At 37.5% G+C, this 26,682-nt stretch overlaps 1 protein-coding gene and 1 long non-coding RNA gene across 2 annotated transcripts in view; both read left to right on the plus strand.

Moving 5' to 3' along the window:
* Nucleotides 1-17,021, plus strand: part of LOC143243412 (uncharacterized) — a 53,153-nt gene extending 36,132 nt beyond the window's left edge. The window contains exon 2 of the mRNA XM_076487271.1: nt 16,367-17,021. Coding sequence (XP_076343386.1) covers nt 16,435-16,815 — 381 coding nt within the window. The 5' untranslated portion in view covers nt 16,367-16,434 and the 3' untranslated portion in view covers nt 16,816-17,021. The remainder of the gene's footprint in view (nt 1-16,366) is intronic.
* The window catches only part of LOC143243413 (uncharacterized), a 140,576-nt gene that overhangs the window by 19,896 nt on the left and 93,998 nt on the right, over nt 1-26,682 (plus strand). The gene's annotated exons all lie outside the window — the stretch shown is intronic.

Genomic DNA, 26,682 nt, shown 5'->3' on the forward strand with positions numbered 1-26,682 from the left:
TTGAGAATACTGTGAGGTATAATAACTTTTCAGGATGAAATCTAAATTATGAGTAACAAAATTAGCGAATAACTTTATTAAATAATTTCATTCTCATTTATGGCTGTATTCAAACTTACGTATATTATACACCTGCTGTTACATTAGAAACCGGTGTTTCAAGCGCTACTTTTGGTAACACGAACATTGGTGGATTTTAATTCCGTATAATGTTTCTTACTTTTAAATCTGTTTAGTTTGACGCTTGTACATCGACTTTTCTTGTATGACTTACTTGTATCACACGAAAGCGCTACTGAAAATAAACGTGGCGTTTAAAGCTGCATTATTTTGTACACACTTTCAAGATTTCTGGGAATCAGCATATACGTTTTTAGTCGTATTTTCTTGCATTTCTATGTAAATAAAGCGGATGCAAACAATAAACACACAACCCATTCTTAAAGAACTTTATCACAACACTGTTCTGTTTTGTTACTCTTAACCTTGTAAGGTTTTCGTTATTCGACGTATCTTATAACAAAATATCTTCTGTTTTCCAAAATATGAGTATTATTAATTCATACAGTAGTCCTATTCTCTTATATTATCACAAAAAATAAAAAAACAACTCGTACATCAGCAGTTTGTGTCCCAGCATGGCCATGAGGGTTAAGGCATTCGACTCGTAATGCTAGGGTCGCAGGTTCGAATCCCCGTCGCACCAAATATGCTCGCCCTTTCAGCCTTTGGGGCGTTATAATGTGACGGTCAATCCCACTATTCGTTGGTAAAGAGTAGCCCAAGTGTTGGCGGTGGGTGGTGATGACTAACTGCCTTCCCTGTAATCTTACACTGCTAAATTAGGGACAGCAAGCGCAGATAGTCTTTTGTAGCTTTGCGCGAAAGTAAAAAAACAACAACAAAAACAAACATCAGGAGTTTGTATAATAATCCTGCGTTTACATTGTTAAAAGAAATCTCGTATGGCGGCAGCTCCTACAATAGTCCTGTTTTCTTGTGTTGTTACAAAAACCTATCGCATGAGATAGACTCCTGAACACAGTTATGACTTATTGTAAGTTAGAGCTTTTACAGTAAAGAAGAGTAAATAAAAAAATCATCCTCAAGCACACAGGTGATCGGAACGTCGTGACTGTTTTAAAACACAATATTCTTCCTAAGTGTAAAAGTTGTAACTTCTGATAAAATCATGACGTATCTTGTACGTGCACAAATATTTAATGTTTATAGTTGGAAAAATATGAGCGTGAAGTTATGTACATAACGCTGTTTTCTGCAGGCAACACATCTGCAGATGTTTACTGTTATTTTAATGTAAATTATGTAGTAAGTATGGGTACTGTATTCGTTTAGTCAGTGACAGCAGTGCTTAATGTTGCCTGTTTTAAAGCTTAGAGGCCACTCAGTACTGCTAAAGGTATTGTGAACATTTCGTAAAATGAATTATACGCTGTAATTTCTTTAACAGTGGATGTATACTTGTCATTCCTTCAATAGCGGAAGTTTTTCCTTATTGCTATAGTGAGTGATTACTAGCGCTTCAAATATTAGCAGTACTATCTGGTTGTGGATTTGGTCGGTTCACGTCAAAACGTTTTGGTACACATTGTTAACGTGACAGTAACCAAGATAGCAATAATGGCTCGGAGGAAACCTCATCTCATCTGTTATGGGAGAACGAACTGAATAAAATGGGTCACGTGTGCATCTCCCGATCCAGGACAAACACACAGAACATCTGAAGTGTTTTTGACGTGCGCGAGTTAATTACACAGCATGGCTGGGAAAACCGACATGTGGCTGTTTGCAGTGGGCAAGCTGAAACTATTGTCCAGTCCCTGACTCTTGTCAGTTCGCGTGCGAGGACGCCAGCAATATTGCTTGTGGCAGAGAATTAATGATAAAAATCAGCGAGTGTACTGACATGCACTGAGTTGTCGGTGGATTCGAGGGTTCGGGTTGTTCTGCCTTCGAGTGTCAGATCCTCACCCCCACATTCTTTCATCAACTCGCCTGCCTCATTGATTGTGGCTCGACGGCATTTATCATCACGCTAGTATAAGACAAACCATTGCTACAGTCTGCTAGCATTCACGGGCGTGTTGCTTTTAATTCTACACGCAAAGCTAGTACTAATAGCGACCTTCCAGTTCTTAACTCGGGTGTGGCTTTCTTGTTGAGCGAGGGTTTGTTTGGTGAATGTTAAGAGCACCGCAGGTAAATGGCCCAGCTGGGGCTAGTGTTACCAATGGATGACGAATAACATCTAGCGTTCTGTGATTGACTTTGGTAAAGTTTACCACTGTGATATGTAAATAACACTCACGTTGAGCTGGAAAGGGTTTGTGTGGTGTATATCAGCCATAAATACATTACTATTTTCTACTTAGAAATATTTCCGTTACCTTGAGTTTCGAATCAGTTTCATTGTACAAGAAAACTTTATTTTCTTTTTGCTACTGTTGGAATGTGGGTTGTCCACAATTAGAACGACTTAAATATTTGTACCTGAGAGATTTATAAAAAGAGTTTTGTGATAAAACGTGTGTCCACATGATGTCCCTCAATTTGAACTCTAGCTTCTTTAGTCGAATGGTTCTTTTCATCCTCTCGTGTTCTCCGACTACGCTAGTTTTACAGATAATAATTGATGTGGTCTTGTGTTAGATATAAGATATGGAAAGCCACGTGGTGAAAGATTCGACTGGGTGAAGGAACAGCTTGGTTCACAGCTGTGAAACGTGTACCTAAAGAAAGTTAATTGTGAGTTTCATGTGTCGAATTATTGTAATTTGTCATCATTGTTTCCCTTACAATTTAATTTAGGCGTAAAACACGCAGTAACTATAGTATTTGTAGATCGTGAGTTTGGTTTTAAATTAACACGTATTCGGGGTATAAATTGACACGAAAAGTGCGTCCCGTACTTTTCTGTCTTGGCTTATAGATCACTTGTTGTTTTACAAAGAAAGAGACATGTGTTTCTCAGTATTTATACAAATTAAAAATTGAGAGAAATAAATAAAACGTGTAAAAATGGAGCTTTCCTCTTTCCACATGTTAGTTTCATCACTGAGCACGTTTAAACTTTCAATTTAAATTGTACAATTGTTTGAGCTTGTTTTGAAAAGTCTAATCGAACATATTCGTCATTGAGGGCTTCGCAGTTCTATCTGATTGTGGTGATACAGGGATGAGGGCTTCGTAGTTCTATGTGATTGTGGTGATACAGGAATGAGGACTTCGTAGTTCTATCTGATTGTGGTGATACTTACAGGAACTTTAGCCATAACACACTAACTGTAGCCAAAGTTTCTAGTGTATAAACATTTTGGTTTGCTTCACAACGCAACTCTGAATATTGCGTAGTGAAGGAAGCTCTTTGAAGCTTTAGCTGCGAACCTTAAGTCTAAAACACCAGTTACCATGAAATTGATGTATGCAGATCTTGAGTGTTTATTGGTTATTCGTTGCTTTCCCAGTATGTTGAATAGCTTATGTGTAGAAATAACCGAAAATTGCATGTTTTATCTTACAAGTTGGGTCTTCTGACAGAGAATCTCAAAGTTCGTTTGGCTGGAATACTTAAATCTGTTCATGGAATGTTTTTTGTAGCATATATATATCTATATATATATACACATGTCAATATGAAAGCCTTCGATAAGAAATTGGTTGTTACATATAATAGAAACTGATGAGCCAGATTTAAGACTAATCTCTTGGTAAATAGAGCTACAAGTAAACCTAATCTTCGAATTAATGTGGTTGAAATTACAGGACGGCTCTTCTAATAGACAGTACTTGCAGTGTACAGTATATTATCTGATAACCAGTGCTGTCAGAGTTGTAATTTGGTGTTTCTTATAATCAAGTACTCGTGTGGACCTTGTACTACTGTACATAGCATGTTCAGCCATATGTTACATAATGTTTGTAGAGGTTTCATAATACTATTGGAAAACAATCAACGGCCAATAGTTGTTAATCTGTAAACCACAAACTTTTTTTAAAATATATTAACAACATCTACATCAGGCTGTGAATACATGATTGAAGGCTGTTAATTAATTTTTTGGTTAATTCGCATCACATGAATACATTTCATTTAAATATTTTTGAACAAATAAGTTACGTCGTATTATCCGAATGTTTTTACAAGACGATGTTTGTTTTTTTTCTCTATCGTCTTCACTGAATTAATTCCATACCAGTTAACATATATTATTGGAACATCATTTAAAGACATTTTCAAACAATTTTTGTTCAAAGTTAATAAGTTTTGTTATTCTAGAAATTCTGATTTGTTTGGGTTTTAGTTTCAGTCATAGGCCTACATCAGGTATCAGTTAATTGAACTAAACTAGTGATTGTTAAAAATTTTAATTTGCGAGGTTCTTTTAGCAGTAAAGTTTATTCACTCTAAAGAAAGTTGTATGAAAACATCATCAGAAAATATTAGTCTACAGTTAGTCAAATAATATTGTTTAATCATTTATCGTAGGACTTTTTTTCTTCTGCTATTTCTAACTGTTCGATTGATGACAGCATTGTGTTTATTCTGAAAATAGAAAATACATACGTGTGGTTCATTGTGCGTAAACTTTATTTTTTTTACAACGAAACGCTAAAACGTTACGTATTGTTGTACATCATCAAATGTGGTGAGTTAGTAATTCATTACGAACCTGTTATCATTGGACATGAACGTCACTGGAAGTACTTAACCTTTGCTAATGTCATGTAAACAACGTGTGTCTGAATCAGTGCTGAAAGCAAGCTTCTCATCTGATATGTGACGTCAGTACTAGTGAACGTACGCAACATTTTATATAAGTTTTGAAACGAATTTTATGGTCTTCAGTGTATATGAGGCAATAATGAACGTCGATCTGAAAAGGTTATTGGTTGTATTGATTAATTTCGTATAAACTTGTATAAAATAACTCGGATTTGGCTTTTGATTTGCTATCGTTCCTGTAGTTTTGTTAAATCACATTTGGGTTACTCTTTGAACATTCCGTCACCAAACATGTTCATCCTTTCAGCCGTCTACCGTTGTAACGTGACAGTCAGTCCCATTATTCGTTCATGAAAGAGTAGCTCAAGAGCTGCAGTGAGCAGTATTGAACCACTGCCTTCTTTCTGGTCTGTTATTTCAAAGTTAAGGACGGTTAGCGCAGATAGCCCTCTAGTATTTAGCTTTGGGTAAAATTCAGTAAACCAATTATATGAATACTGATTTCATAAGTTGTAAGAGTCACAAATATTTTATTATTTTCTACAAGAGCAAGTAAATAACCTTTCACCCCTTGATCGGCACATGTGGAAAGTAGTTTTTTAAAACTCCATACTCACTTCATCTTGGATACCAACGCCTCTGTTGTTCGCATACGTATGTGCCTGTTTATGTGGTAAGTTTCTCTCAAGTCCCGTATATGTGTGTACACTACTGTAAGTTTTTATATACTGCCTTGTGAATTATATGTAAATTAGCTTACGATAATTAGTCGATTATTGTGTCAGTTTTTGTTCATATCGTTTTTCTATCTGCACTATCTAATCACACTGAATATTGTAAGTAACAGAAGATATTAACCTTTGTTTAATGAGATGTGGTTTAGTGCATATATGTTTACCGTTTAACATCCGTCACTTATCTAGCTTTTAATTCTTAACTTTTGAGTCGGTATGTTTTAATGAGCTCACGTGTGTGTGTTTTTATTGTAAAACATAACTCTTCAGTAAAATAGATAGGTGTTGTAATCAAAACATCCTTTTGTAGTAACCGGGTTTCTGTACATTTGTTGATAGTTATAATATACAAGCAACAGAAGGAATGGTCGTATAAAAATTCAGTATTTTTATTGTTTTATTTTTCAAGAAATTTTAGTATATCAGCATAGATATGTAGGTGGTGTAACCGTCTGTGGTTAGTAACGAGGTAGTTTCGTGTGTCTGTTCTTTTTTACATCAAAACTTTAGAAGGTATACAAACAACATCCCCTCGCAACATTCCTGTCCATAAAGTTTCATTATCATTATTATTATTTACTATAAACAAGGAATACAAAATCTGAAGCTGGTTTATGCTTTATCATGAATTTTGAACAAGGATAAGCTTATGTAAGATAAGTTATAAAAGTGGTTATTTCTATGTAACAATGTTCAAATTCCTTTTCTTGGCGGACAGCAAATACTGACTGAAATATTTATCAGCCTTGATACTTCTGATACTGTGATTCACAAAATATAGGTAGGTATGTTGGGGTTTTATTATAGCTTGTAGATCAAAACGGGGACCATTGATTTTTCTTTCTGTGCTCATTATGTTCCTGTGTTTATTATGCTCAACTGATTCTATTTCTGGCTGTAGCATCATCGTTTCTCAGAACATCACATCCATGGCAAATAACTTCTTAAAATCTTTATTTTATTTTTTGCATTTCTTGATGTTATTGAGGTGCTTGATTACCTTACAATAGATTATAGAGCAAGACAATCAATACATGAAGTATCATGTTTAATTTTTTTACGAGAGAGCGTTTAGAAAAGAAACACTCCGCACGAGGGGTGTTCTAGACTTTAAGGTTTTGTTATATGCGTGCTGTACTAGTAGATGCACCATGGACGCTTTCATGAATAAATTTTGATAGTCACTTGAAATACACTAGTTTGAGTATTCTTATGATGTTGGGTAATACACTGTGAACGAGAACAGATTTTAATACACCAAACTAAGATATATTTCCCGGTATTGCTGTGGTGTTTCGTAAAACAGTGTAGACGTTCTCATCAATAGGTTTTGCTACACAAAGTCAAACAATTTCATTTACGATCTAGTGATTAGAGTAACCGCACTATGAATCCATGTACATATGGTTCGCGAACTGTCGCCCATAAAAGTGCTCCGCTCTTTGAAGCCATTGTTTTTCTCCAAGATTCCATGATTAACAGTAAAATTCCTCTATTCGATCAGACAGGAGTAGCCCAAATGTTGGGTGTGGGTAAAGTTGTTTGATGGCTGTGTGCTGTTAGCCCTGATAGAAACTCGGTAACATTTCAACTATTGGTAAACATCCATTAAAGGCGGTTTCATTGTTTAGTCTGCTTGTGGTTCACACACACAATAAAACCAGCTACTTTAACTTCAACATACTCTGGTCTGTTCGCCCTTTTACTTTCTCAATTTTCCAACATATATGAGAATAGCAGTACTTTAATTTAAAATGCACACTACTAGATTGTCTGGTGCAGATTGTATTAACTTTATGCGAGTCTTGTGGTTAAGTGTCACATTCATTACACATTGCCGACAGATTTACTGGTTTCAAAGGCAAAGTGACTGTAAATATTGATTTGTATATTCAACCATTATGTTTCCGTGTGCGAAAAACGCAAAGAGCGCGTATGTATTCGTTAATGCCTGCGCTACAGCTAGCTTAGTCTTTGTAACTTTTGAAAGGATCATTTGTGTGTTGGTGCTGTTTGTTTGTGATACATCAAGTATGAAGTGTTAAGTGGTGGTTAGCCAAAAGAGATAAAACCTTAAAAGTAATGTCGGCTGTGTAACGGTATTGTGTATATTAAATCAGTTAACAAACACACGATCTAAGTTAATACTCGTGGAACAAGTTGGTCAACCTTAGCAAATGTTTGTTACCCATTTTTAACACAGATTTGAACAAAGTTAATATTTGGAGAAGCCAACTCAGAATTGAACAAGGCTAATACAGAATTCGAAGTTGAAACATTTGGACAACGCTAACAAAGTATTCAAAGGTTCAGGACATTTAGACAACACTATTAAACCTTTGAACAGTGTTATACGATGTTAAAAGATATGTCGATCCATTCTGACTCTCCTTCTCATACGTATTCTCAGTGTTAACATCAATATTGAATTAACCGTTGTAAAGGCGTCGCTTAGAGTATGTTGAAACAAGATGAGCGTTTCTCTTACAATGAATGAAAAATATTACTTGATCCATATATGATGCACGTGTAGGGTTACACGTGAGTTACATTCTGAACTCCGTTCAGGTGTAAAAGATTTACTACGTGATGTTCTTCGGTAATACTTTTAGGTATTTTATATACGTGTGTAAACGCACGTACACGTGTGTGAGTGTAGTAAGTGGCTGGTTGTATGCAACAAAGGAATATGACAAGTCGCGTGCCATGTTTGAGCAGTAAACCAGTTGTGTCGTCACGTGAGAATAAAGTAAACATCTTAACGATACATGTATCTTGTGCAGCAAATTTATTTCTTCTCTTTCTGGTCTGTAATCTCACTTGGGATATTTCCCATATTCACCTCTGTATTAATGAACAAGTAGTTTCACTTTCATAATATATTTTGTACTTTTAAATCCTGTAGTAGGTGGATAATATTTGTGTGTTTGGACACACAACTAACTATCAACAATAATCTATTAACTCGCATCTTGCCCGGCATGGCCATGTGGTTAAGGCCCTTGACTCGTAGTCTTAGGGTCGCGTGTTCAAATCCCGCCAGGTCAAACATGCTCGCCCTTTCAGCCGTGGGCACGGTATAATATATTACGACCGATCCCACTATTCATTGTTAAGAATAGCTCAGGAGTTGGCGGCAGGTGGTGATAACTAGTTGCCTTCCCTCTGGTCTTACATTGCTGAGTCAGGAACGGCTAGAGCAGGTTGTCCTCATGTAGCTTTGCGCGAAATTCTAAAATAAACAAACCACCTTATCATCGGTGTTTATAACGAAAGAGAAAATATGTAGTGAATGGTGGTTAGTTATGCAATTGAAACTTAATTATTCTGCGAGATCCACTCTTTATAATTTTACAAGATTCTGCGTTATGTATTAAGCTGGGCCCGGCATGGCCAAGCGTGTTAAGACGTGCGACTCGTAATCTGAAGGTCGCGGGTTCGCATCCCCGTCGCGTCAAACATGTTCGCCCTTTTAGCCGTGGGGGCGTTATAATGTGACGGTCAATCCCACTGTTCGTTGGTAAACGAGTAGCCCAAGAGTTGGCGGTGGGTGGTGATGATGACTAGCTGCCTTCCCTCTAGTGTTACACTGCTAAATGAGGGGCGGCTAGCACAGATAGCTCTCGAGTAGCTTTGTGCGAAATTCAAAACACAAAACAAACAAACAATGTATTAAGCCCTCTAGTGACTCTGCAATAAGCTTGAGGGTTTCCAGATGGAGTGTTAGATACTATAAAGATCATTCTCTTGCAAAACAAAAATACACAAATCATAAATTAATTACACCCAAACACAGACGTTTTCTATTATACTTTATTTTAGCCGTGATGAAGCATTTTGCTTGAATGACATATATAAATGTGTAACGCGAATGTGTTATGTGTTGACTTTTACACAACAAAGACATTTTAACAGCGTCGGACGTAAAAGGTTCCTTCCAGTGTCACAGTGCTATGTCTGCGGACCTATACTGCTAGAAACTGGGTTTCGATTCTCGTGGAGGGAAGAGCATAGATAGCTCTTTGTTCACATTAACAAAACAAATATAAAAGATACATAAATTAGGGAACAAACTTGGGTATGAGATAGCTACAGAATATAGTCCAAATAGTTGTAGGTATACACACAAAAACAAGACTTAATCTCTGTTCGTAAGCCTGACGCGTGAAAAAAAATAACTATACATATATTATAACTATTATAAAACTGAAGTGTGTCACCAAGCACCGAGGCGGAAAGTAAACTTTCTTGAAGATACTTCAGGCCCTATAACGCTCACATAGCTGTAGGTACACCGTAAAGAAACGTAATAACGTGGTAGCTAAGTTATCGAGCACAGTTATGAATATACGAGAGAAGAGAGAGAGAGAGAAAAAAAAGTATTAAACCCATTATCAGTTCAATCTCAACAAATGCGTAGAACATTTCCGCCAGAGAATTGCGTCATTTCCTTTTGATCCATCGTTATTTTTTATTTCATGATTTGTTAATGTAAAAAATGCGGCGACATTTTGTTTTGAAACCTTAATATTTACTATTTAAGTAGAAAAATTACATATCGTTACTAAACTAAACTACCGTGGCAGGGGTTCAGTTTAGAGAGAGAAATCAGAAGAGTTCTCTCCCCAACTGGGGTGTTCAGGAACTTTGTAGTTCCTCTTCGTCCCCTTTCGTGGATTGTTATTAAGATTAAGTGGTGTTTTTTTTTATTATTATTTTAATAAATTAATTATCGTTATTATTCTTGACTTTTGGGTGGAGAATGTCTCACTAAATGTTCTTTTGGGTGGAGGCAAAGGCAGCAGTGGAAAGAAAGGCCGGGACCTGTCCCGAAAGGAAAAAGTTGGGCAGATGTGAACATGAATGTAATTCATTCAAATTCAGATCAAATCAAACGGCCCGATTCTGGGTCTGGCAAAAGGTTGCCTAGGCTGGGATCTAGAAATCAATGCCTGAAGAATTTGATGTGGGGAAACGGGAGTGCCCGAGAAAACCCACTTTCACACGACAGGCGCCGAAAGTTTTGCCTGTCGTGTGCCCTGTACCTGAAAAAAGGAATTCATGTTAATAACATAGATTTTATTTATTTAGATTAGATTCTTTGTTGAGTGGATTGTGATTCTTGAAATATGTTGTAAGGTGATATGTATTTTGTTGGTGCACTTGATAATTTGTGTAGTGATGCCGTTAGTTTGTTTCTATTTTCTGCTTTTAGATAATATTTGAGAGAAAGTTCTGTTATTCTATCTCTTATAGTTGGTAAATTACTAATTTGGTGTAGATAATTTGTTGGCGTAAAGATGGTAAACTGAATGCGGATTTTAATATTTTGTTTTGTTGTACTTGGATTTTTTTGGAGTGTGTTGTTTGACATATTGTATGTTACTTGACATCCGTACTCTATTAGTGGACGGATGTAAGCCTTATATATTTGTATAATGGTGTTCGGTGCGCATTTCGATTGTTTACCAGTTATAGTCTTTAGATATGAAATCCTTTTCTGATTGATGAGTGTATATTGTTTATGTGTTTTTCCATGTTAGTTTTGTGTCGAAAGTGACGCCAAGGAATGTGATGTTTTGCTCATGTTAATGGTTGTGTTTTCAAGTGATAGTTTTATTTTTCTAGATTTTTCTTTGCTTCTTTAGTTTTCTATAGAAGGTGATTGCTTGTGTTTTTGTCGGATTTAACACGACCCTCCACTTGTTGCTCCATGTTGAGACGTTGTTTAGTGATTCTTGTACGCGAGACATGGCCATTACTGGGTTTCTGGATGTGCTCCAGATTGCGATGTCGTCTGCGTATTGTGAATTGTGTGTGTATGTTAGATTTGGAAAAGGTATGTCACTGACGAAAATTATGTATAGAAGTGGAGAGAGGACTGATCCTTGGGGCACTCCTGCCGTTATATTAAATAATTTGGATATGGTTTTATTGACTTTTACTTGTGCTGTTCTATTGGTTAAAAATTTGAAATCCATTTGACTATCGTAGGATTTATTTGTAGGTGATTTAGTTTGTATATGATGGCGTTGTGCCAAACGCTGTCGAATGCTTTTGACATCTAGGAATACCCCGATGGTTACTTGATTGTTGTTGTAAGCTTTGTAGATTGATTCGGTGAGTCGTGTGAGGTGATCTGTTGTTTGTCTATTTTTTCTGGAGGCATTTTGAGATTCTGGAAGGATGTTGTTTGATTCGCAAAAATGGAGGAGACGGTTGGAGATAATTCTCTTCATCAGTTTGCCAAGGCAGCTTAACAGACTGATGGGGCGGAAATTATCTGGATTTGTTCTGTTAGTTTGTTTCTTGGGGATCGTTGTTATGATGGCTTTTTTCCACGTGTCAGGGTAATACCCGGTCGCTAGTGAAATGTTCATGATGTTTGTGAGGTGTTGTAGTAGAAGAGTGGAGCTTTTTTTCAGAATAATATTTGGTATTTGGTCATGTCCGGGGGAAGTGTTCTTCAAGTTTTGATATTAATCTTTAGTTCGGACATGGTTATTTTCTATTGATTGAATTTGAGTATGCTTCTAGTGTCTCTCCGGGAAATCCTGGTGAGAATGAAGCTTGGTTTGTATTTATGTAGTTGTTGACATGGTGTTGGTGTTGTGTGTCGAAATCTACTGAGTTTAAATCGCTAAAAGCGGATTTGTAATAGTCAGCTAATAAGTCAGCTTTCTCTTCGTCCGTCCTTGCGATTTTATTGTTGTGTGTGCATGTGATTTGTGTTTTGTCTGAAGCAATACTCTTGAATTTTTCCAGAATTCTTTTGGATTGTTCTTGGTTTTCTAAGTTTTGCAGAAGTTATGCCAATTGTTTTCTCTGACTTTTTAATTTCTTGTTTAATTTTTGTATTTGTTCTATTGATTTCTGTTTTAATGTGTGGACGTGTGATGTAGTGTGTTGTCTTAATTGTCTGCGTTTGATTATTAGTGCGTGAATTTCTGGTGTTAGAGTCCATTGAATAAGGATTGTTTTCTTTTGATTTAGGAATTGTGTTTTTTTATGGCTTCTGTAATTTGATCAACATAGTTGTCTAGTTCTGTTTTGTTATTTACATGTTCGATTGGATGGGGTAGGTATGAGTCCAGAGAGGCATTAAAAGTGAGCCAGTCTGTTTCAGTGTAGGTGTATGCGGAAGGAGTCACGTACGCCACAGCAGGGTGGCGCGGGTGAATCATACATGACATGGGGAAGTGGTCACTGGTGATTTCATCATGCACTTTAAAGTTAGATATTCTGTTAACCATGTCCTTGGGTGCGATGATGAAATCGAGTACATCGTATGAGCCGTTAGCGGCTGAGAAGTGTGTAGGTGTATTGTCATTAATTAAGTGCATTTTATTGCTAGAGATAAAATTTTTTATGCACGATCCTCTGCGTGTGTCTCTGTTACCCCTTAATTCTGTGTGCGGTGAATTAAAATCTCCAATAATAATTGTTTAGGTTTACGATTAACACATTTTTGAAGGAAATTAATGTCGATGTCTTTGGTTGGTGAGCAATATATGGCTAGAATCGGAATAGTTAACCGGTTGTTAAAGTGTATATTACAAAAATGGTCTCATTAATGTCAGATTTAAATGAATCTTCTATCGAGATTAGATGCGATATTTTCGTACTAAAGTAAGCTATTATACCTCTGTTGTTTTCTGAGTGAGGTATGCTGTGTGTGATGAATCCGGGGATTGTGGTGTTTTGTTTCTCTATTTAAAGTGTTTCTGAAACGATGATTATGTTGGCGTTTATATGTTTGTTTATGTTGTATATTTCTATCCTTTTGTCTTTGAGATTTCCTTGGCAGTTGATGTGTAAGATTTTAATGTGTTGTATCATTGTGTTGTTTTATTTCCCTTGCGTGAATTTTGAGTGAAAGATGGTGTGGTTTGAGGTGAGGAAGGTTAAAATAATGACTTGCAAGGTTACAAACAACCTTGAGTGACTCGTGCCTCGATTCGAATGAGGGGAGATCACTCAATTCTATCAGCATTGCTAGCAAGTTTGTGGTGAAATCTGTGGGGTTGAATGCTTGTGTTGTTTTCGGGCGTGTTACGTCCGCGTAAGTACGTGTTGGTTGAGGTTGTGTGTGTTTAATTTGCGAGTCGGTTGGAGTTGGTAGTAAAGGTTGTTTGGTGTTGTTTTGGTAGCCGGGGTTTGATTATTGTTGTTCGTGGTTTTGAAAAGGAATCTGTTGCGTATTTGGGTATTTGGGGCAGCCTTTGTAACTGGCTGCGTGAGGGCCCTGACAGTTAGCGCATCTAACTTGGTTACGCTCGTTAGGACACTGAGCGACCTCGTGAGATCCGCCACATCTAACACATCTGTCCTTAGCCATACAATTAGTTTTTGTGTGTCCGAACCGTTGACATTTGTAACATTGGATAATTGGTTTTGGTGTGTTTTTCCGGTTCGGTCGTGTGTCTTTTGAAAAATAAAAGCAACCGTTTTTAATAATTTTTCCTGATCGTCTTTTGTTGACGGTTACCTTGATCAGTGGCGTTTTTTGTTTCGTTCTGAATGAGATAATTCTGTTTGATGATGCAATGTCAAAGCCTTGAGTTGTTAATTCGTCAGTGATTTCATGATCTTCAATGTCGAAATCGACACCTCTGATTATGACTGTTAGTTTTGGTGTGTTGGTTTTTGGAGTAGTGATAGTGGCTTGAACACCGAAGGCATCCTTGGGCCAGTGGGCCAAAATATGCGCAAACTCTTGCGGTTCGGAACATTTAAGCATGACTCTTCCGTTAGGAAGACGTTTGATGTCTTTAAACTGAATGCCCGGGTAATAGGCCCTCAGTTGTTTGACAATCTGTGGAATGCGTGTTGTGTTGTTTACTCCTTCGATGAACAGAGTTGGGATTCTGTAGTTAGGAGAATTGTGTATTTGTGTGACAGTGATGGTGTTCTTAGAATTAGTGGCGATGGTGGTGTTGTTAGTATTCAAGTTATTTTCGTTAGAGCAAGTGGCTTTGTCGTCGTTAACATGGGTTATGTTACTAATACTTTGATTTTTAGTACTATTAGTAGCGTCGTTAAGGTTGGGGTTAATAGAATAGTCAGAAACTATACTTACCATGTCCTTTTCTTCTTCTTCTTCAGACTCCTCTTGTTTGATGTCTCGTTTGTTTCCTGAAATTCTGGTCTTGGTGATTCTTCAGCTCCTGAGTGTTCACTTTCGGAACTCTCAGTTGAACTACTCAGTGATTCAGAGGCTGGTCCTTCGATTGCTTTGTTCAGCATCTCCATAATCTCTTCGTTCGAAAGGGCTTTTCCGTTGGATCTTGTTGCTATCTTCCTTCGCTTCATATTGTTTTACTAGTCCTGATAAGGACTAATGGCTAACCTTTTGAGTAAAACTTTATGCACTTCACCGGATACTTAGTCTTCAATGTATTTGTCTCGCAGCTCTTGACTTGCACGTCTGCTCTGCTTGACGGCGACCTTGAAACCCTCAAATTATTTAATATAACGGCAGGAGTGCCGCAAGGATCAGTCCTCTCTCCACTTCTATACATAATTTTCGTCAGTGACATACCTTTTCCAAATCTAACATACACACACAATTCACAATACGCAGACGACATCGCAATCTGGAGCACTTCCAGAAACTCAGTAATGGCCATGTCTCGCGTACAAGAATCACTAAACAACGTCTCAACATGGAGCAACAAGGTGAGGGTTGTGTTAAATCCGACAAAACACAAGCAATCACCTTCTATAGAAAACTAAAGAAGCAAAGAAAAATCTAGAAAAATAAAACTATCACTTGGAAACACAACCATTAACATGAGCAAAAACATCACATTCCTTGGCGTCACTTTCGACACAAAACTAACATGGAAAAACACATAAACAATATACACTCATCAATCAGAAAAGGATTTCATATCTAAAGACTATAACTGGTAAACAATCGAAATGCGCACCGAACACCATTATACAAATATACAAGGCTTACATCCGTCCACTAATAGAGTACGGATGTCAAGTAACATACAATATGTCAAACAACACACTCCAAAAAATCCAAGTGCAACAAAACAAAATATTAAAATCCGCATTCAGTTTACCATCTTTTACGCCAACAAATTATCTACACCAAATTAGTAATTTACCAACTATAAGAGACAGAATAACAGAACTTTCTCTCAAATATTATCTAAAAGCAGAAAATAGAAACAAACTAACGGCATCACTACACAAATTATCAAGTGCACCAACGAAATACATATCACCTTACAACATAATTCAAGAATCACAATCCACTCAACAAAGAATCTAATTAAATAAAATCTATGTTATTAACATGAATTCCTTTTTTCAGGTACAGGGCACACGACAGGCAAAACTTTCGGCGCCTGTCGTGTGAAAGTGGTTTTCTCGGGGCACTCCCGTTTCCCCACATCAAATTCTTCAGGCATTGGATTTCTAGATCCCAGCCTAGGCAACCTTTTTGCCAGACCCAGAATCGGGCCGTTTGATTTGATCTGAATTTGAATGAATTACATTCATGTTCACATCTGCCCAACTTTTTCCTTTCGGGACAGGTCCCGGCCTTTCTTTCCACTGCTGCCTTTGCCTCCACCCAAAAAATTCAAGACATTCTAATAACGATAATTAATTAATTTATTAAAATAATAATAAAAAAACACCACTTAATCTTAATAACAATCCACGAAAGGGGACGAAGAGGAACTACAAAGTTCCTGAACACCCCAGTTGGGGAGAGAACTCTTCTGATTTCTCTCTCTCTAAACTGAACCCCTGCCACGTTAGTTTAGTTTAGTGCCCAAGTTTGGTCCGATACCTTTGGATGAAATTTATTGTATCGATAATTAACCTCGTAATTAAACTTGCAGTGAAGTATTTCGGTTATTTCCAGAGGTGAGTTTGACTGATATTTTGGTTTTGGGACCTGAGCTAGCCACCGAGCAAGTCAGACGTGCCAATATGGTATTCAGAACGAAACGTTCATCCTCGCCAGTCAGGCCGTTAGTGCCGCCTGTAATCGTCGATGGCTTACCGCCGAACCTCACGCCGTACCAAGTCGCCACGTTGATCGCCCGAGCTAAGCCTGGGGCAACCAGCGAACCGTCCAGGACCCGTATTTTACGCCGGGGAGGAATCCTCATCCAACCAGCTACTACTGCAGACCAAACCTATCTGTGCCAGCCATGGAACACTGAATTTAAAGTAAGTTGTTCCCCTACGAAAAGTCCAGTCAATCTTTATTCTGTATTCCTCAGGGGCGTCGACCCATTAATTCAACCAGAAGAAATTAGAACCCCAAATACAAGCCAAGGTATACGCAGTTCATCGAATTTATTCTAAGAACAGTAATCATCCCACACACTTCATGAAGATAGTGACAACATCGAAGTACAGTGCCGACTGTATTTTACGAGATGGCTGCTCTTATCATATATTTCATTTTAGAGCCGAACGCCCACATCGACGACCACTCAAGAATGGTTCAAACCAAGCACCCAGATATCGCAAACAACCAACGGAAATCTTCCAACAGGAAAATACCAAAATACCGCCGAGTCCAGACCGTATTAGAAGAAACATGAAGACGGATTCAGACAACCCGACTCAGAAGAAGACAACACCCATTGTTAGCAACACGCTAAATTCCAGTAGTTCAAGAAAGAAAAAGGACAGTTCCTGCCAGACTTCAATCCTAGTTCCACAGAATTCAACAACCAGCCAGACTCAAACCATTACGAAGATACCCATCGACGCGACAGCACCAACTGAAAAACAATCTACCTCCACGCAGAAAACTCAAACCAAAATCTCGAGAAGAAACAAAGCATCACAGACCAGCGAAGAAAAACTCACCGAAGAACAGCCAGTAGTTCCACCACCAAGACCACGTTTCTCAGTTGCACCAATGGGCTTCAAGTGTGGAAACAAGTTCATGATGAAGTTACCACCCGATCTACAAGACTGCAGCTAACAGTTTCCACGTACACCATCAACGTAGTTCATCAGTTTTGTGTTTGTGTGTGTGTTTTTTTGTTTTTTTTTTAATTTTGTGTTTTTTTTCTTTCCCAACTACTTCCGGGCACGGTCTGGGTAGATTATTCGGCGCCCAGGCCCTGAAAGTGGGTTTCTCAGGGCACTCCCGTTTCCCCACAGCAAAATCTCTGGCATCGGACCTGTAGGTCCCAGCCTCATTCTGATAAGGGCCGTTTTCCCAGTCAAGGGTATCTAATCAATTACAGTAAATTTTAAAAACCAATTCGCCAGCCGCCAGTGTACTCCATCCTCGAGCCAAGGTCTGGCTCACTTCACTTTCGCTGCTTTCGTCTAGTTCTCCCGTCCTTCCTCTCACTCACAAATACACAACTCCATTTTTTGAAATGTTAAAAACAAAGTAAAAATTCCACGGATATCTTAAAACATTTCTCATGTAAGGGGACGAAGAGGAACTACAAAGTTCCTGAACACCCCGGTTGGGGAGAGAACTCTTCTGATTTCTCTCTCTCTAAACTGAACCCCTGCCACGTTAGTTTAGTTTAGTTTAGTTTGACCAAGTTTAGACACTCCCCCAAGCTACCTCAACTCCCTAACCCAACTATCACCAATTAAGGACCGATTTATCAAACTCTCCAAAAACTATTATACCAAGGCTTATAACGGAAACCGCCAAACACGGCAATTATTTCAAATAGCAGATACCCCTCTTACCTGGACTAAGTATACTTCGCCCTTAAATTGGACCATTAACCATAGTGACCAATGCTAACTAACCAAGTGTATACATGCCATTAACACTTCTTTTATATTTCAGGTTGGGCACTGGGTGGGTAGAATTTTCGGCGCCCACCCAGTGAAAGTGGTTTCTCCGGGTACTCGGTTTCCTCCACACCAAAATTTTTTGCCATTGGATCTATAGATCCCAGGCAACTAGGCCCTGTAAGGTCCGTCTATCCCTACACTTCTCTATCCACCCCTCCTATTCCCTCACTCTCATGCACTGTTCTCCACCCTTCAACTTTTCTTACTCTCTATATCAACCTTTCTACCACTCTCTCCCTTTACCACTACTCTTGCCTCTCTCTACGTTACTGGTCCCAAGAAAAATGCAAGACCCCTGCAGCCTTGATCTTCCTGCTCGTGATCCAGCTCTCCGACTAAAGACTAAAGCCTATCATCCTGGTTCTTCTGCTCCTCAACAACCAAATATCATAGTCACATCCTGACACATAACAATAAAATTGATATCCCCCCTACACGACACATCACACCTAACTCATGTGTGGGGCTGAAGAGAAACAAAGTTTCTGAGCGCCCCTGGTTTGCCTTAGGGATATCCCTAAGGTCTTTAAAACCAAAACTACTGTCAAGTCTAAATGAAATGAATGCCCAAGTTTATTTTTCAACATACTCTATTCCAGCCAGTACTTTTTCTTTGCTTCACTTTCTTCTTCCCTGTCCTTTCTTCTCAGCTACTTTCGGGCTTACTCATTTTCAGTCACCACTTCTCCTCAGAAGAAGGAATCTCCTTTTCAGTCCCACTATTCACTCTGATCGCTCCTTACGTCAGTTTACCAAGTACTCCTCTCCAAAATCAATTACCATTAGGACCGTTCTCGGCACTTCCTCTCATCAGGCTCTTTCACTCCACCACGTCCTTAAAAATAATTGAGAATGCAATTTCTAACGTATCATCCGGGTGTTTGTTCACAAAATTCTCCTCCCAAGAAAGGTCCTACTTCTATCATTACATTCACTAGACTCCTCTAGATGTTGGATATTTGTTTCCTGGTGATTCTGACAAAGAGAAACGAAACGTGTTCTCGATACAATCAATAACACATATCATGATCCTTGAGGCAAGTTTTGTGTTCTTGAACATCATTAAAAAAATTCTAAGCTTTAGCTTGCAAGTCAGAATATTAAAATTGAAACATTCATTCGGATGTGTACTCCGTTTATTTGTTATTTCTAAAAACCAATAAAAGAAAAGTGAAATGATGCAGACCAAGATTTGAATTTAAAGTAAGTTTTCCCTAACAGCCTACGAACAATTTTAAACGCGCAGAAAAAAAGTATATGTTATTAATACAGACCATAAAATTGGAGAAATCCACGGAAACAAAAACTCAAAATTAGAAACCACAGGAAACACTCCCATCTCTCGAACAAACAAACAATTAAAATCATCCAAAACGATACTCGAAACCGCCAACCTATTTCTGAAATAGCAGCCATCATGCACTTTCAAAGAGCCCACAACTAACTGGCTTATACTTTCATGCGATCAACAGTGACCCGTACCACACCAAAATTTTTTCCAATTCAGGTCCCACAACTGGGAATATCCAAACCTCCCTCTCCAAGTAAGGATCCTGAACCCTTTGTTCTATCCTAAACCCCAGAAGGAACGTTCGTTAGACTACAAATCTGAGCATGAAACGTTTTAAGAAATTTTTTACCATTTCACTCGCTCGATATAACAAGTGTTGTTACGAGCGGAATGAGTGTTTTGTTTGTTTTTCTGTAACGACTTATATGGCAAACTCTTTATCAGGAGATGGTGGCCCTGAAAAGGGCCGTTGATTTTGTGATATCACACAAAATTGGAAAAGAAGCAGCTTACTTATTTCTTTCCTGCCACCTTCTTGGAAGCAGCCTTTTTAGGGGCGGCTTTGGCCTTCTTGGGGGCTTTCGGTTTACTGGCTGCAGGTTTCTTTGCTGGCTTCGCCACTTTCTTTGGTTTTGCCTTTGCCTTGGGTTTTAGCAGCTGTCTTTGCTTTCTTCTCAGCTACTTTCTTGGGCTTACTCGGGGCTTTACTTTTCTTTGCAGTCGTTCCTTCCTTCTTTTTTTTTTCACCACCTTCTCTTTGCTCTTTTGAGCACTCAGCTTGAAGGAACCCGTAGCTCCTTTTCCTTTAGTCTGTGTGAGAATGCCACTATTCACTGCTGATCGAAGATACTTCTTGATAAAGGGTTCATCCGCTCCACGTCCAGTTTATAGTTGGCAGCAATGTACTTTTGATAGCCTGGAGAGAAGAACCTCCGCGTTCTTTGAGAGAAGTAATGGCAGTGATTACCATTTCGGATACCTTAGGATGTACGGGTGCCGTTCTCGGTTTTTTCGCTTTTGTTTGCTCACCTTCTTAGGAGAAGGAGCCGTGGTAGGCGCCGTCGCATCAGCCATTTTAAAGCTTTTTTATTTATTAATCTTTCTACTCGGTTGAAAAATACGAGCACAAGCACGTGAAGACCTTAAGTAAAGAGAGAGCGGCCGTAATTGAGAGCTTCATCTAACTGAGAGAAGTCAGCTGGGGTCGCCATTTCTCGCGTCTGAACGTATCATCCGGCTGTGTTTGTTCACACAATTCTGGGTTCCTTTTGAGAAGTTTCGAATTTCCAAAATTTTTCCTAAGGTCTACTAAACGAAAGTTCGATCTTTCTTCTATAGATAGGTCTATCCACGATTCGTCAATGGTGGCATTTTTACCATAAAACGTGCACCAGTGCGAATGAGAAGCTTCTTTAGGATACAGAAGTTTTTCTAATCGTTTCTCAAGTCACATCATAGAGTGTTTCAAGTAAACAAAACATTTCACATCGAATATCTATATCACACACCCTCAAATGAAAGTAGAGTATTTGTAAGAGAGCATTATATCATCGGAATATCACGTTAGAAACGAGGCAGTCTCTAACACGTCGTCATTTCATTTCATGTTGGGTAGTGCTAAGTGCAGAAGCTTGTTCCACGCTACAAAGAAATTCTCCCGAACAACACAGAAAAGTAGTTTCTATTCCTTATTCAGAAATTGTTTTCGATCCTTATTATCGTAAACAGTGCATTACAAAGAATATTCAAACAGCAAAACGATTACAGGCCACCCTAAGCCAGTTTGAAAGCAAACTGGTGAGAGTTCGTGACAAATGAGAAACGAAACTAGTGTTCGTCGATACAATCATATAACACATATTCGATTTCAATAAGATGCCTTGAATCGTTAATTTATTTCTTTTTATACTTCCTCTGAAGGTTGATTAATATATATAATATTTATATATATAGAAATAACGATGCAGTTTTGAAACGCAGTGTTCTTGGCTTCGTCGACCTTTCTGGCCATTAATTAAGGAATATTTTATTGTAGAGTCTATGTTTACACACATTTTTCGGAGATAGAAAACTTTAGAGTGGTATCTAATAAGCTTGCAACTTTCATCTTTTGAATAGAAATTAACAATTGAGCAAGACATTCATTCGTCTCTCTAAGTGTATGTGTACTCAATAAGCGTAACGCTTCTTCATTGGCGAGTGTTATTTCTACACTGTTAGAAATTGTTCGTAATTTTACACTGCAACGTAGTGGCAGCAGAGTTGACGCTACACTGGGTGTAATTTTACGGTGCATTGCAAAACAAATCTTGTCATTTAACATGGCAATACACCGTAATTTTCATGCAAATACAGTGTAATTTTACATAGCAAGGTAGTGTAATTTTAATGCTGATAGGAGTAATTTTACATAGCAAGGTAGTGTAATTTTAATGCTGATAGGAGTAATTTTACATGGAAGGCAGGGTAATTTTTATGCTGATGTGGAGTAATTTTACAGTAATATTTAGTGTATAATTTTTACGACCATGGTGGTGTTACTTTACAGAAAGAAATGCTCAATATGATAACATGCGCGGGGCCTGCATTTTTAGCATAACATTAATAGAAAGAAAGAGACATATGACTTTTTCTTGAAATAAAAAAAACAGAGACTCCTGTTTATTTTCCATATTTATTGCAAACTGATGATATTTTGTTTTCAAAAAACATGAAATAATGGTACACAAGGAATGTCATGCCAATGTTCCTATTTATTAACTGGTTAAATTTCAATATTAGAAACCATAAAGTCTTGCAGTTGTTTAAACTTTTATTGTCCATCTTTTATTAAGCAGAAATAAAATCTCAGTAAATAACTGAGATATCATTATCAAAATCCCTTAGATTGTCTATCAACTTTCTAACTTTGGTACTAAAGGCAGGCCTCCTCTTGTCGGTCTTCCTCACTTTGGAGCCCCTCTGAGGATTTATGCCAAGGAAGATCCTGTTAAAATTGATAAGCATGGTTAAATGAGTCATAATATCCTGGAATTCTGTTTTATATATATATTTTTTCATAAAATTTTGACAATTCAAATTATCTGCATTATAACAAAATACAATAAGGCCACAAGGAACAAATCTTTTGTTACTCATCCTTTTATTCCTTCTAGAGTGGGTTACAGGGGCACTTTTTTTTTATTCTGACCAGTCCACTGTTCAATTTGCAACAAAAATCGCTCAATTTTTCATACACGTCAATTCTCTTATAGAAAAAATTGTCATATTCTGCTGCAAATACCATGTACTTCTATTTCTGCATACTAGTGACATAACTTTTTAAACTGAATATTCAACCAAATACTTCTAGCAAATATACATTTCATGCTGTTAACATATATTTTAAAAAATTTTATTCAGTAAAGCCATAAAAATGTTTATAGGGCAGCCAAGACTGGATGCACATAGCGATGATTCACAAATCTGTATTTCTTGTGGCCTAAGCTTAAGTTTTGTATGGTGAAACAGGTCTGGGACATGTGAGAGAGGACCTGTGTAGTAAGACTAACTAACTACTTCAGCTGGCCTTGCATGTCGGCCAGTCTAAATACATGCAAATTGATTAGTACAAGTTTAAAACTTTTGAAAGACCAACTGTGAGTAGGGAACATTTAAACTTGGTCCTAAGAATGGCTCTATCAAACTGATGGGTAGCAACCAAAGTACCGGTATTCTTTTGCATAGGAAAGAACTATTCATATTTATCATCTTCATTTACAGGTCAAAAGAAATTATGTAAGTAAATACAGGTAAATTAAGAAAGTGCTATTCCAAACCTTTGAATAAATTCAAGAGTGTTGGCAATGGACTCTGGGTAGGTGATGTTCAAGTTATAATAAGCTGCTATGGTCAAACCAACTGCCATCCGTAGGGTGACATTTTCTGCCAGGATACATCCTTCTACAACTGCATAGCAGTTATTTTCAAATGGATGGTTTCCTACAAAAATATAAAACAACAAGAGTACATTTTGATGTTCTTGTGAGGCATATTGTCTTGCTAATACTGTTATCAAGTTTTCAGCCCTGATAATTCAGGTCAGACCAAAACCACATATGGAACCCTGCAGCGTGTAGTGTGTAGTTTTCTTTTATATATCTCTCCTGATGTTACAAATAAAACAAAGTACTTAGCAAACTGCCTAACAAGGAAATAATTACAGCTGCCCTCTTCTATCAGAGGTAGCTATCATATTTTCAGTGACGTCTGTGTGTCTCCCTGTGTGTGTGAGTTGCCCACATTTTTTGCCATGCAGGACTGTGTAATTTTGACCTTGAATGGTCAAAAATTGAGGTCTAGCAATTCACAGGTCTAAACTCTAAATTTACAGAAACATCAGGGAATTCTGAATATTGTATTATATAATCTGCAGTGGTGCCATATATTTTAAACATATCTCAAACTTTAGGCCTTCATTATCATTTTCTTGTTATTTTTAATATATTTAAAGAAAAACATGACTAATTGTTCTTAATGAAGGTTTTAGAGTTTCAAAAAACACAATGAAGTCCATTAAATGGAAAAATAGGCATACAATGTGATGCACATACCCCCCAAAAAAAAAAAAAAATATCCAAGTACAAAACAGTATGCATGAGTAAGAATATATTAATAAGTATCTTACCTCTGATGACTACATGGGGTGAGGTAGGTCATCATGTTGTTCTAAATCAGCAGATGTGATGATATCCTGTTGAAAAAATTATATAATCCTATTACATGTATTTATAAATTAGTGTCTAATACTGGAAACATACAGCAGGTCAAGTGACAGCAAAAGTTGATTTGTAATCAGGATTATAATATGAACTTATCTGCAGCGCAGCCCTAATTTGACGATCACATAAGTGCTTAATTCATTTGTATAAATTCTGCCAACTTCAGTGATCCATAATACAACATTCAAAATGGCTCATTTTGCTGGGGAAAATCTTCAAGGACTGGCAACATTGGTAAGGTTGATGAATATTTTTCTTTAGTGAATATTTTCCTGTTTACAGTATAATCCTGTTTCAAATCTTAGATAAGCGTTTTATGTTAATTATGTTAATGCTGGATACTGTCAGTCTACTAAATGTTTGTGAAAAGAACCTTGAAAAGACCAAAAATGTGCCATGTTATATGATTCGCTCAAAAGTTGGCCCAAAATTTTAACATAATCTCTTTATAATTTTGGAATACTCTAAACATCAGTAAAATTCTTGCCCTATAACTTCATGCCCAGCAGCCAGACTGATCATGCCATGTACTTGCTGTAAAACCCTAATATTAGCGAGCCTTTTACTTAGGCAAATTTGGTGACTGGAATATTGTTGCTAAATTAACTGGATGGTAATTTATCTAGCTAAACATACTGAAGAGTGCAATTTCATAAAAATGCTATGGCAGTTTTTAAAGAAAAACGTGAAGTTCAGCCTACCTACGATCTTTAGGCCTAACCTCCATGCATGACTGAATCTAAGAATATGCTCTCACAAGGTAACCAGACGACCAGATCTGAAGAATCTACACTACTAGGACTTAGCCTATACCTATTATAGTATAAGGTTCATCAGCTCATCAATCAGGAACCGTTTATCATCAAACGGTACCCAGGTACCGCACATTCCCAAATACCTGATACGAATTGACCAGGCCTGACGTTAGATCGCTAGAAAGCTACAATTTTAGGCAACGCAATAGGCCTAGAATATAGTTTGTCATGAAGTAGACATTGGGCTTCACGTTAGTAGATTTATCTATGTACCAGTAATATCAATGGTTATGAACCAAATAAAATACAAACCTGCCTCCTGGAAATGCACAACACAAAGTTAATTTAAATTAAACTGAATCTGGATTGCGTAGGTCTAAACAAGGGGTAAATAAACTGATGAGGTGTAGAACGCAAGTTGACTGCTAGACTCTATTCGGAACAAACTGCATCCACGATCCACTGGCACTGCTGATTCCTTTGTGTGAATTCAAAATTCTCGCTTCCGGTGCCGCGAGCGACCTAGTTCATGACCCGCATCCAGCACTGCGTCAGCAGAGTCCGGCTATAGCTGATAAACACGCGCGTACGCGCATCTAGCCCCGCGCTAGCTACTTTGCAATGCCATGTTATTTGCGCCATGGGCTTGAAAGGCGGTGCCTGAGCGGGCCGCAGTGTTGATTACGTTGGTTAGCAGCGTGATTTCACGATGCTTACCAGCGTAGATGAGAAAACATGCGTATGTTCCGTAAAATAACGAGGCATTTCTTTGTTATAAAACGGTTATTTTTTACAGTGTAGGTTAAACATGTATATAGATGTCAATTTTACAACTTTTAAGTATTTTTAAACAAATTTAGGATCCAGAGGAGTTTTTCTTTAAATTTTAAAACTTCGATCAGTTCTAACTCATCGAAACACACTTGTCACCGAACATTAACTTAGTACTAGTCTGATCCGCTAATTGTTAGTAAGGCTTTGCTTGTATTTCAAGTAGCATCCTGCCTTTTTAAAACACATAATTTGTTTGTTTGATGTTAACTGCAACTGCAAATCTACACAGTAAACCGTCTTTACTCTGTCTATCGAGGGCATCGAAACCCGAATATAGAATTATAAGCGTTTAGACTTATCACTAAACCATTGGAGGAGAGAAAACAGCTTAACTTGAAACTCTATTTATCTGATTTCATGACTGAAACGTTTAAAAACCTAACGAGAAAAACGTCTGAAAAATGATCAAAATATGTTTATCTTTGCCTCTTTTAATCACATGTCGGTATTCGACTTGTTAACTTATCCAGTTAAACAATACAGATAGTTAAAGTGGAAAAGTGGACACAAACATGTGAAGGAGTATATTACTGAAGTTGATTATTGTTATAATACAAATTGTAAGTTGTTATAAAGTGCTTTTTCTTAATTAAAGGAGAAAATGTTACGTTGATTATCTTTTAAACGAGTGTAACGTCTCTCTTAAACATGTTTACACGTGCTAACTGATGCTTTTACACATGTTTACATATAATGGATGGTTCTCTTATACATGTTAACATGTGGTAAATGATTCACTCACACTTGTTTA

The sequence above is a fragment of the Tachypleus tridentatus genome, unplaced genomic scaffold (assembly GCF_004210375.1).
Source record: "Tachypleus tridentatus isolate NWPU-2018 unplaced genomic scaffold, ASM421037v1 Hic_cluster_2, whole genome shotgun sequence".
Taxonomy (NCBI): domain Eukaryota; kingdom Metazoa; phylum Arthropoda; class Merostomata; order Xiphosura; family Limulidae; genus Tachypleus; species Tachypleus tridentatus.